This window comes from Salvelinus namaycush, chromosome 30, assembly GCF_016432855.1.
Source record: "Salvelinus namaycush isolate Seneca chromosome 30, SaNama_1.0, whole genome shotgun sequence".
Taxonomy (NCBI): Eukaryota; Metazoa; Chordata; class Actinopteri; order Salmoniformes; family Salmonidae; genus Salvelinus; species Salvelinus namaycush.
Genome location: NC_052336.1, coordinates 21,107,139 through 21,120,221, shown reverse-complemented (window position 1 = coordinate 21,120,221; position 13,083 = coordinate 21,107,139). Strand labels below are relative to the sequence as shown.

The 13,083-nt window shown below is 41.2% G+C and overlaps 1 protein-coding gene across 1 annotated transcript; it reads right to left on the bottom strand.

Moving 5' to 3' along the window:
* Positions 1-1,347: 1,347 nt before the first annotated feature.
* LOC120025264 (dihydroorotate dehydrogenase (quinone), mitochondrial-like) lies at positions 1,348-11,932 on the bottom strand. The gene is made up of 9 exons (XM_038969760.1): positions 11,853-11,932; positions 11,186-11,395; positions 10,719-10,918; positions 7,101-7,183; positions 4,443-4,630; positions 3,856-3,969; positions 2,453-2,606; positions 1,868-2,027; positions 1,348-1,757 (listed from the first exon to the last, which is right to left on the bottom strand). Exons 1-9 carry the CDS (start codon positions 11,868-11,870, stop codon positions 1,673-1,675), a joined length of 1,212 nt encoding a protein of 403 aa, XP_038825688.1. The 5' UTR covers positions 11,871-11,932; the 3' UTR covers positions 1,348-1,672.
* Positions 11,933-13,083: the final 1,151 nt, after the last annotated feature.

The following is a 13,083-nucleotide window of genomic DNA, read 5'->3' as shown; positions in this document are numbered from 1 at the left end:
TATGTACAATGGACAAACTGGCAGAAACATTTACTCAGGGGGGGGTGGGTGAGTAACCTCTACTGAATGTCACAACCTGGCTCTTAGATGGTGACAAGCAAGGGAGTCCACACGTTTGCAGTTAAGGAGTAACAAAAATATTTATTAAATAACTAACAAAGTATAAAACTACAAAGGAAAACTGACCTGTGAGGTGTGAAAGTAGGCATGTGAGGAGTATAGTGGAGATGCATGGATGAAGGTAAAATGTGTGTAAATGTTGAAGGGTGTGCCTAATCGAAAACCATATCATCAACCAGATCACAAAACAAAATGGTGCTTGTGGAGAGAGACAGTAGTGGGCACCAGGAACTTTGATCTCTTAGTTGATCCCAAACCCAGGTTTCAACTTGTCACCTTAACGACCCAATCAGCTCCATCTGTCCCCAATCTGCAAATAAAGCACAAACACAGAGGAGGCAGGGAGAGCGTAACATGAAGGAGAGCTATAATGCCGTACAGTGCTTATACAAGGTCTTAAGGGCCATGAAGTGGACAATCTCTGAAGAAGTCAACTGGGGGAGGAGAAGTACAAGCGAGGCTCTGAGAATGACAGGAGAGTACCGACAGGTTCCGATAAACACTCAAAAATATCAACAAAAGTTTTGATGATCATTTACAGCGTTTCCCCTGCCTCCAAAAAACATGCACATTGAGTGTGGAATACCAAAATAAGATATGGACAGTCAAGACATAACAATTTAAATGGACTTTTATTCTTGCCTGAGGCGTGTGCTCGAAGGTTCATGTTTCTCAAATAGGTCAACTATATAGTTTAATGTACATGACTTAATGTATGTTAAGTACCCCCTTGACATTACACTCGTAACAGGAGGCAATTCAATGTATCAAACAGGTCAGAAATAAGACAGAACTATTAGTGCATCCTGTTGGACTTGGTCCTCTTTGTCAGCTTGTTCTGGTACACTTCTCATCAGTTATACTGCTGAGAGTTACGTTTTTACCATCTTACAGTGGGATCATGTGTATTTAAAGCCTGCTGACATTTGGCAAGTAATTGTGCTATCGCCCTTTCTTTAAATGTCAAAGCTGTTATATTTCCTCAGTGTTTAACTGACTGCTGCAGCAAGGCTAAATGGTAATTGTCATTCCGCTCATTGCTAGGTGATCAGCTCTAATTTCAGACGAGGTCTCCATTATGTGGGTAGCAGTTCAGCGATTTACAAGGGACGTGCATTTAAGCACTTTGAATGGAAGTTATTTGTGAACAAATGTTCAATTTCTACGGTCACATAGTTCTATAAATAGCAGCACACAGTATTTCTGAATAGAGCACACATATTTACATAATTTTAAAAAACAGTTTATTTTTTACATACATTACACATGACAACGTGACTGCTAGTGTCAAAATACTGTTAGCACTTAACCATTCTTACGGTTACATCGCCCAATAACCAACAGATCCAGTAAGAACGTGAAATGGGGCAGGTTCCCAATACTGCTGTAATATTTGTGTGCACAGATATCATTCTAGGCAGTCGTTACATGAATTGACCAGGCAAGCCACTCCATGTACTATAGACTTCAAGTGAAGGCAGGAAACTGTATTGTAATCAGTCAAACCTGTAGAGCTGACTGATACTGACACTCAGAGCCTTGATCATTGTCCCTAACTAGGCTGTTGTTGAAATCTCCCCTCAGCTCCTCTATGGTCAGCTCCAACAGCATCCGATATGCTTGCAAATCCTTGTTCTCTGTAAAACATAGGATAAGGTCAGAATACTACAAAATACAAGAAATTTGACTAGATGAAACCACATATGAAGACACTCAGTAAAAAGAACACATGCAAGTTCACACTTACTTTAAAAGCTGTTCTAGTTCCCTTTTGATTTTGATGACAATTGGTGGACCATGATAGGTTAAAGATGTGTACAACTGGACCAATGAGGCTCCAGCACAGATCTTGTCCAGGGCATCTTGTCCACTGGCTACACCCCCAACTCCAATGATTGGCACCTTACCTTCAATGAGAAAGAACAATACTGGGTGAATGAAGAGAACATTCTATACAGCCCAGCCCACAATAAATCAATCCAAATCAAATGTATTTATATAGCTCTTCTTACATCAGCTGATATATCAAAGTGCTGTACAGAAACCCAGCCTAAAACCCCAAACAGCAAGCAATGCAGGTGTAGAAGCATGATGGCTAGGAAAAACTCCCTAGAAAGGCCAAAACCTAGAAAGAAACCTAGAGAGGAACCAGGCTATGAGGGGTGGCCAATCCTCTTCTGGCTGTGCCGGGTAGAGATTATAACAGAACATGGCCAAGATGTTCAAATGTTCATAAATGACCAGCATGGTCAAATAATAGTAATCAGGCCAGTATCAGCTGCAGCAACAACCATTAACAGTGTTATGATGATCCTTCATGGAGCCAACCTACCTTTTGTCAAGCTGTACATCTCTCTCACTGTGCGTGTAGAGAGCTCCTTGATGGGCTGGCCGCTCAACCCTCCCCCCTCTTTACTCTGGGGGTCCTGTAGGGTCTCAGGCCTGGATACTGTAGTGTTGGAGACCAACAGCCCATCCACACCAAGCTAAAACACAAACCATGATTACCTATTTGACATTACCCCATAACACCACATCAAAACAAATTTAAGTAACCCAATCATTGAGAATATTTCACGATCTATCTGTTTAAAAGTGAGTTCTGTATTCCATTGGAGTTGGTGTAGCATCCTAATAAAATTTGATTTAATTGTTCCAGGCACACTTAAACGAATACACTCAGGCTGCGTTTAGACAGGCAGCCCAATTCTAATTCTTTTGACCAATCAAATTAACTCTGAAAAAGATCTGATGTGAAAAGATCAGATGTGATTGGTCAAAAGACCAATTAGTGGAAAAAAGATCAGAATTGGGCTTCCTGTCTAAACGCAGCCCGAGTGTATTAGTTTAAGTGTGCCTGGAACAATAATAATGCTACACTAACTCCAATGGAATACAGAACTCACTTTTAAAAAAGATGGATCATGAAAAATAAGTTACGATTTGTTCATCTTCATTCTCAATGATTGGACTGTCCGACACAAATTTACCGTAACGTATCTAATACTCTTTAAATATTTGCTGTGCTTTCTATCGGTCTTTTTCCATTCGGAGTCTGTCCCCTTACATGAACACAGAAAAACAGAAACACTCCTCCAGTCACCTTAACATAGAGAGTGGATAGGAGGCAACACTAATGCATTCAAATCAATTTGGTGACATAAGTCCTCTGCTGGCTAAGACCCACGGCTGCAGGACTGATCTGATGACGGCTACAGAACACAAGCCGACTACGTGAGTGGGGTGAGAAGTGTGCTCAGGAAGATGAGCAAACAGGAAAAACACAGATGACCAAAGTAAGCAGCCCCAAGTCATTGGGGGCTATATACTGTAGGTTAAGGCTTGGTGAGTAGGCTACATAGAGAGGCCCACAGAACCACACTGACCTGTGTGGCTAGGCCTCTGACTGACCCCTGTGTGGCTAGGCCTCTGACTGACACCTGTGTGGCTAGGTCTCTGACTGACCCCTGTGTGGCTAGGTCTCTGACTGACCCCTGTGTGGCTAGGTCTCTGACTGACCCCTGTGTGGCTAAGTCTCTGACTGACCCCTGTGTGGCTAAGTCTCTGACTGACCCCTGTGTGGCTAAGTCTCTGACTGACCCCTGTGTGGCTAGGTCTCTGACTGACCCCTGTGTGGCTAGGTCTCTGACTGACCCCTGTGTGGCTAGGTCTCTGACTGACCCCTGTGTGGCTAGGTCTCTGACTGACCCCTGTGTGGCTAGGTCTCTGACTGACCTCTGTGACCACATCAGCAATGTCCTGCTTATCCTGGGCGGTGAGGTCAGGGGCAATCTTCACCAGTACAGGTGGCCTGCTCCCCCCCTGTAGGGCATCACGCTCCTTCAGCACCTGGATGGGAGAGGGGGGTGGTGGAACGGGGGGGGGGGGCGACAGGAGGGTACAGGGACATACACATGAGCCGCCACAGACACACAACCAATGCGATCCATCACATCCACACAGGTCAATGAGATTTAACAATTTACAGCACAACATGGAGACCAAACAAGAGCAATATAGCTGAGCAGTTTTTCCTAAGGTTAATCGTGTTCAATCCAAACAGTGCTGTGCTTGTGTGATGTGTATGTTGTCTAATGGGAAGTAGAAACCCAAATGAAAGATCACCGGCTATATCAATAAAAGTCAAACTGAACAGAAACACCAGACTTCAATAAAGGAAAAGTTTCAACACCATGCTTTCTGGACAGCCAACGATACATAAACTATAAACATAAAATAAATGACATAAATAGTATGATATCCTGGTTAATTAAAGGATAAATAAATCATATCTAGGTCAGTCAAAAATTGCCACCACTGACCTTGTACAGCAGTTGTCGAAGTTCCCCTTTCCCCTGCAGGTCCCTGAGGCCTGGGGTGTTGGGGCTGCTCACGTTCACCACCAGGTAATCAGCCAGAGGGCCCAGCGTCCGCACCCCCTCCAGGTAGTCTGCCACTGCGTCCTGCGACAGCTTGTTCTTTCCCAGGTTGATGCCCAGGGGCAGGCCAGCTAAGAACACACAGACAACAGGATATATTACAGTTATGAGTCCCTGGGAGAGGTTAAGGTCAGAACATAAATAGAATACATGGGAGTGAATTAAGAGAAAACACAGTCCGCAAGCGTCAACTGCGTCACGAGCGTATACCGCATCAAATGACGCCTCGATAACACAGACACCGTCATTGTATTTTGGTACACCAGAAGTACATTAACTTCCAATGGAACGCCGCGTTTGCCTCACAGCATTGAGTTGCAGAGGCAGTTGCAGTGCGTTCTGTGTGGCGCATAAATTGGATTTATCGAACGTATGCATCAAACTGTATGCGTTCACAGCTTGACAGACATGGTAGTAGAAGGTGAATGTTGCACACATGTCCAGATGATGATTTTTCTCACGTCTACGCGGAGCAATGCTGGTGAAATGCGCTGATAAACTGTCAAAAAATAGACTGTGGGTGCATTGTTACCTCTGGAATTGTGAAATGTATAGCTAAAAATGTCAATTTAGTGTTCATATGTTTAACAGCGTGCCACCATTGCCTATATAGGCTGGTGATTATGAAAAACGGTGTAGCAATACAGGAACGCAACGACATTCTACATTTAGAAACTGGATTTGTTTCAGAATTAAATATCACGTGGTCAATGTCATATCTTGACAGTATCACCGTTGTTGCTTACTGCGGATTGGATTGAAATACAGCTCAAAAAATGTGCATGGTTAGCGAGTGCCTTGGTTTAAATGAATCAGATCTGTTCCAGAGATTGAGTGGGTTGTTTGTACAAAGGGAATTCGAGGAATTGTTATGATCTTCCCTACTTTGCTATGTAAAGTTGTATGGTTAAAAAGTAAAAATTTGGTTGTAGGCTAAGGTTTATCTGATAAATACACTACATATTTGAAAGCAATACAGCGGCCTACCTGTTTTGATTTCGATCATGGGCATATAGTCTAGGCTACTATGGCTGGAAAACCTGGAATGAGGTACCTCAGATTGAGAGAGTATACAACTGTTTATAACCGCTTTCCATGACAATCGCGGTGTAATAACTGGCTTACGTTACGTCGTCTATGTGAATTAATGCTTGCTACTCTCGCACAAGTAAATTCACGCCGTTGACGGACTTCCCCCTTGTGATTTCGGCTTAATGTCCCAATCCAAATCAGTGGGGAACATTTAGACATCCCCCTTGTGATTTCGGCTTAATGTCCCAATCCAAATCAGTGGGGAACATTTAGACATCCCCCTTGTGATTTCGGCTTAATGTCCCAATCCAAATCAGTGGGGAACATTTAGACATCCCCCTTGTGATTTCGGCTTAATGTCCCAATCCAAATCAGTGGGGAACATTTAGACATCCCCCTTGTGATTTCGGCTTAATGTCCCAATCCAAATCAGTGGGGAACATTTAGACATCCCCCTTGTGATTTCGGCTTAATGTCCCAATCCAAATCACTGGGGAACATTTAGACATCCCCCTTGTGATTTCGGCTTAATGTCCCAATCCAAATCAGTGGGGAACATTTAGACATCCCCCTTGTGATTTCGGCTTAATGTCCCAATCCAAATCAGTGGGGAACATTTAGACATCCCCCTTGTGATTTCGGCTTAATGTCCCAATCCAAATCAGTGGGGAACATTTAGACATCCCCCTTGTGATTTCAGCTTAATGTCCCAATCCAAATCAGTGGGGAACATTTAGACATCCCCCTTGTGATTTCGGCTTAATGTCCCAATCCAAATCAGTGGGGAACATTTAGACATCCCCCTTGTGATTTCAGCTTAATGTCCCAATCCAAATCAGTGGGGAACATTTAGACATCCCCCTTGTGATTTCGGCTTAATGTCCCAATCCATATCAGTGGGGAACATTTAGACATCCCCCTTGTGATTTCGGCTTAATGTCCCAATCCAAATCAGTGGGGAACATTTAGACATCCCCCTTGTGATTTCAGCTTAATGTCCCAATCCAAATCAGTGGGGAACATTTAGACATCCCCCTTGTGATTTCGGCTTAATGTCCCAATCCAAATCAGTGGGGAACATTTTGTTACGAATGCTCTATTTTACTGAAAACTAGTGAAATATGGCAAATTGATTTCAATCAAACTTGAAGCAAACGCTCTCCATCAAAGATATAAATCAATGTTTTAAAAATACAATGGTGAAAATGTTTTGTCGATAACACCTGACAAAAACATTTCAGTCGTTTGCTTTTTGTCTGTCAATACAAGACAGTATAGGCTAGTACTGTTCTGACTTGGAGACTCATTTGTAAGTGTTTACTAGCTCCTCTGCCAGAGTGTGATTGGTATTAGGAACAGCCTGGGGAAAGGGAATCTCCATATACAATAGGGGCAGAGGATTATAGTGTAGTGTAGTTGGCTGTGTTCCTGAGACACTTGTCAGCTCACTGTCCAACCCATCTATCAGTCTGACAGACAGGACAGAAACATGAGTTGTGTCTCTAGTACCTTTAGTCAGCTCTACCTGGGTGCCTTCTCTTGCCTTTAGTCTCTCCCGTGCTGCTGCAAGACCACAGCTGTTGAACCCATATCTGAAACATACCCACAACATAATCAAGAGGTTAAGTTGATGTAATACACAAAAATCCATACATTTGCCAAAAAAGCAATCAGCAATTTAGGCTCCATTCCTTTATCATGCCATTATGATACAGTATGTGTTAATCCCCAATTGTCTAGAGTGCACATTCAATTAATTTGATTACTAAAATCCATAATACATGAAATCCAGATGTTTTTTTTAGCCAAATAATTGCAGTAAGTTGAGTAAAACTGTAATAAACACCACCATAAGGAAATGAGGCCTTTAATCATCTAATGCACTCATCTTGACTTTTAACTTCTGGGAAGCTGTGTTGTTGTTCACTGAGGAGTGAAAGAAGCACTCCGGGCATATTATTATACAAGCGGCTTGTTAGTCTGAGCATCTCACATCCCTGCATATCATACATGCTAAATTGAATTAATCATATTGATTCTAGCCTAATATACAAAAACTTACTGTCATTTACTAACTCCATGAAATAAAAGACAAACAATTTGGATACATCCTCAGTGAGCTCCAAAAGTACTGGGACAGTGATACATTTGTTGTTGTTTTGGCTCTGTACTCGAGCTCTTTCGATTTGAAATTATACAAAACTACAGCACTTTTTGTATATACAGTTGAAGTCGGAAGTTTACATACACTTAGGTTGGAGTCATTAAAATCATTTTCAACCACTCCACGAATGTCTTGTTAGCAAACTATAGTTTTGGCAAGTCAGTTAGGACATCTACTTTGTGCATGACACAAGTAATTTTTCCAACAATTGGTTACAAACAGATTCATTCACTGTATCACAATTCCAGTGGGTCAGAAGTTTACATACACTAAGTTGACTGTGCCTTTAAACAGCTTGGAAAATTCCAGAAAATATTGTCATGGCTTTAGAAGCTTCTGATAGGCTAATTGACATCATTTAAGTCAATTGGAGGTGTACCTGTGGATGTATTTCAAGGCCTACCTTAAAACTCAGTGCCTCTTTGCTTGACATCATGAGAAAATCAAAAGAAATCAGCCAAGACCTCAGAAAAATTTTTGTAGACCTCCACAAGTCTGGTTCATCCGTGGGAGCAATTTACAAATGCCTGAAGGTACCATGTTCATCTGTACAAACAATAGTTCGCAAGTATAAACACCATGGGACAAAGATCATACTTTTTGGAGAAATGTCCTCTGGTCTGATGAAACAAAAATAGAACTGTTCGGCCATAATGACCATTGTTATGTTTGGAGGAAAAAGGGGGAGGCTTGCAAGCCGAAGAACACCATCTCAACCGTGAAACACGGGGGTGGCAGCATCATTTTGTGGGGGTGCTTTGCTGCAGGAAGGACTGGTGCACTTCACAAAATAGATGGCATCATGAGGGAGGCAAATTATGTGGATATATTGAAGCAACATCTCAAGACATCAGTCAGGAAGTTAAAGCTTGGTCGCAAATGGGTCTTCCAAATGGACAATGACCCCAAGCACACTTCCAAAGTTGTGGCAAAATGTCTTAAGGACAACAAAGTCAAGGTATTGGAGTGGCCATCACAAAGCCCTGACCTCAATCCTATAGAAAATGTGTGGGCAGAACTGAAAAAGCTTGTGCGAGCAAAGAGGCCTACTAACCTGACTCGGTTACACCAGCTCTGTCAGGAGGAATGGGCTGAAATTCACCCAACTTATTGTGGGAAACTTGTGGAAGGCTACCCGAAACATTTGACCCAAGTTAAAGGCAATGCTACCAAATAGTAATTGAGTGTATGTAAACTTCTGACCCACTAGGAATGTGATTAAATAAATAAAAGCTGAAATAAATCACTCTATACTATTATTCTGACATTTCACATTCTTAAAATAAAGTGGTGATCTTAACAGACCTAAGACGGAATTTTTACAAGGATTAAATGTCAGGAATTGTGAAAATGTATTTGGCTAAGGTGTATGTAAACTTCCGACTTCAACTGTAGTCCCCCACATTTTAGGGGACCAAAAGTATTGGGACAAATTCACTTACATGTGTATTAAAGTGGTAAAAAGTGATGTATTTGGTCACAGATTCATAGCACACAAATACGACATCAAGCTTGTTACTCTACACATTTTTGGGATGCATTTGGTGTTTGTTTTGGTTGTGTTTCAGATTATTTTGTGCCCAATAGAATTGAATGGTAAATTGTTTGTGTGCATCTATAAATTGTTGCTCTTATGTTTAACTGGTTTGGAATTATACTTGTTTAAGAGAAGATAAAAATTAAATAAAGAAATTCAGGTAAAATAATGCCAATTTTGAGTCACTTATTGTAAATAAGAATATGTTTCTAAACACTTCTACATTCATGTGGATGCTACCATGATTATGGATAATCCCGCATGAATGATGAATGAGAAAGTTACAGACGCACAAATATTATGTCCTCTCACCATTACAATAACAGGTGGGGGGGGGGGGGGGTGACTCCAAAATGCCAAAATACACTTTACCATTCACATTCATTTCTATTGGTAACAAAATAATCTGTGAAACACAACCAAACAAACAGCAAATGCATCCAACAAATATGTAGTCACAAGCTTGATGTTGTCATTGCATGCTATGAATATGGTACCAAATACTTAACTTTTTACAACTTTAATACACAAGTGAATATTTCCTAAAATGTTTGGTCCCCTAAAATTGGGAGACTATGTGAAAAAAGTGCTTTAATTACTAAACGGTTCACCCAATTTAATATAAATTCCCTCAAATTAAAGTAGACATTGTATCATTCCAAAGTACTGGAGTAGAGGCAAAAACATTTTTAATAAAATTGCTGTCCCAATACTTTGAGCTCACTGTATTAGCCCTACTGTTGTTGTGCTAGGGTAGTGTTAACAGTCAGTCTGTGTAGAATTTGCTTTTCAAAACACTAAAGAAAATCACAGAAATGTATCGCCCCTATCCCTGAAGAAATTGGATGGTCCTGGATATTTTTTTTTTTAAATGTTTAGAACAATGTCAAGCAAGCATAGACAGCCATGACAAAACGCACACCTTTGTGTATCAATTATTTACAAATACATAGATTTACATTTGGATCTGGGAAGCTTTTTCCTGAACTAAGGATTAACTTCTCTGACAACCAATATGTCCCTTCATATACGCAAAGTAGTGTGTTCTAACAACTCGTGAATATGTATGTTCGTGCCTTGGCATCTCATTTAACAGCACTTTTCAGAGAATGAAAGCGAACGCAAGGAGTTAGCAGTGGAACACCCTGATAACATTCATTTGGCTCCTTAATTTCAGTGTGAAGAAGCTGTGCTACAACAATTGTAGTCTGTCACCAGGCTCAACGTAAAAAAAAAAAAAAATTGAAACGTGAAGGCGGCAGGCTTATTCCCTTTGAACAGAGTGGCGAATGACAAAATAAACTATCTGTGATGTCTCTGTTCGCTGCCGTTTGACACAGAATTCACAAGCTAAAAACATTCATCTATAATGAATGACAGCCATGCCATGGTTCAGTAGCCATGTCTAATTCATTCAAAACCGTACCGGTTGATGACCGCCTGGTCAGTGGTCAGTCTGAAAACACGTGGTTTGGGGTTCCCCTCCTGGGGTTTGGGGGTGATGGTCCCCACCTCCACGAAGCCAAAGCCTAGTCTATAAAGCCCGTCAACAGCCTCCCCATGCTTGTCAAATCCTGCTGCTATCCCTATGGGGTTCTTGAATTTACAGCCCATGACGTTCACTTCCTGGAATAAGAAGTAACAACGCCAGGTCAAACTGTTGCCTAAATTCCATAGAAGTACACAGTGACCAAAATTACAGTAACAACTTAGATTAAAAAGGTTAACAAAGAGATTTGACTAGTTAGGGTGAGTTATGAGACAGTGAGGAGTGAAGGTTCTCAAACAAAGCATTACATTCCATTCTAATATTACACCAGCACAAAGGCAATTCAGTGTAAGCAAGGAGTCAACACACCCAACAGGCTAAAGGGCACCTCCTCCCATACTGACCAGTGATACTGGATCCTGGTAGCGGTTCAGAGGCACCAGACCCAGGCCGATTAACCTCACAGCCATGACATGGGCTGTCTCTGCTCCCACAATCCTCTGCAGCAAGGGCATGAGCTGGTTGGTGTAGAAGCGCTCATCTCCCACAGCAGTGAGGTAGGAGACAAACAGGACGCTGCCGGACCCAATGATCTTCACTGCATCTTTCAGACGCTGCAAAGAAAAATAAAACAATGTGATGGGAATAAACTGAACTATGATGCACTGTTGTTGAAGCACATCAGGTGAACTGAGGGGAGTAGCAATTATTGTTATTTTACTAGATGACAGAGAGTGAACCATAATACCAAGAGAGACTAGCGTTACCAGCTCTGAACAACCCATGTGTACAACCCAGTGGGTATAATTTAGCATGCCTGTCTGGTCATTCAGGATCCAGCAAACAGTTAACTAGCTTATCACTTCACAGAGGCTGGTTACATGAACTTGCTAGCCACATGGTAGTAAGCCAAATTGAGCAAAGTTAGCTAGCTCACTTCATTCAACAACACTCTGATTGTAGTAGCTAACGTGAAGTGGAAACTTCCCAGTTTCGCTTACCATATAGTCAAAACATTGTTCATGACAAATACAAACTATTAAAACAACACTGCTTCATCAATGATGTTACCTTCAGTTGTCCCGCCATGGATGTTATATCACTTTGCAAACGTCTGGAAGCATTTCTTTCACGTTGCCGAGAATCACTTCCTGAATGTAATCTCACGATACTTCAAAGGCAGCTCCGAAAACGTCAAATCAGAGTTCAGTGATGATTCTGTATGATAAACATTACAATTTGTTAGGATGAATATAACAAATGAATATGAATATGACAAAGGACTCATTAGTAACTCTAGTAATTCACTGAGTAAATTTGCACAAATAAGATCAAATAAAACCGCAGATGTTCAAAATGAAGGGATAGCTTATGAGCCTAAATTAATTTTATAAGCCAATTGAAAACCAAAGATGTATTGTTACAACCCTGTTCAATGTCAATATTAGGCCTTGGCTACATCAATTGACTTGTAGATTGGGAAAGGTTTTTCTTCAAAATGTCTGCCTTTGAGTGACGTAAAGGCACTTTTTCACTTTGCATGTTGTTTGAGTGTCTGCAGGGATTTTCCTAATAATAGTAAGAGTGTATTCAAAGTTTCTCGAAAGAAAGCTTTCTAATTTCCATAAGATGGGCAGAGTCTGCCTTTCTTCTGAGATCAGTACTTGTTGCAGATTGTAGGCTATCGTAGCTCTACCATCTATAATGGATTTGTTCATACGGTCTCAAGCCCTTGAGCTGGTCTCAAGCCCAGGAGTCCTGCAAGGAGCGAGGAGGGAAACTTCTGGGGGACCTGAATTGCAAGACTAAGAGCTTCCTTCAGGACTTCTCAAAAGAGAGACACACAAAAAACCTCACTTGGTGGTTGGCTAAGGGTGTTATAGGGAAGTACCAGGGGCCGGTGATCGGTGAGTAAAAATACTGGTAACCCACTAGAAAATACTAGTAAACCACTCTATACTATGGTTCCAGGGCTGCACTGTGTCTTTTGCAGAGGTTTTGTTTGACACTGATTTCCTTATAGCTCTAATTGAAAAAATATTGGGCAATCTGATGTAGTTACATCCATTTTTGGACATATAAATGAATGAAATGTACCCATTGATTCTTGAATAATATGAGCTCAGTTCAAGTGTTGTACCCCATCAGAACTCAAAATATAAGCTTGTTTTCCTCCAATGTTTGTAAACAAACTAAATGTAAACAAACACTGTATAGCCTCAACACATTTTTAAAACTATAATGTTGATATCATGGATTGTCAGTCCTTGCATTCATAGCTCTGTCTATGAATTTGAGAGTG

Bases quoted from the DNA above. Each gene is read 5' to 3' on its own strand.
- LOC120025264 (XM_038969760.1), bottom strand. The intron at 4,631-7,100 runs GTACTAGAGACA...GTGTGTTCTTAG, and splicing joins CCAGGTAGAGCTGACTAAAG to CTGGCCTGCCCCTGGGCATC. The intron at 1,758-1,867 runs GTAAGTGTGAAC...TATGTTTTACAG, and splicing joins GAACTAGAACAGCTTTTAAA to AGAACAAGGATTTGCAAGCA.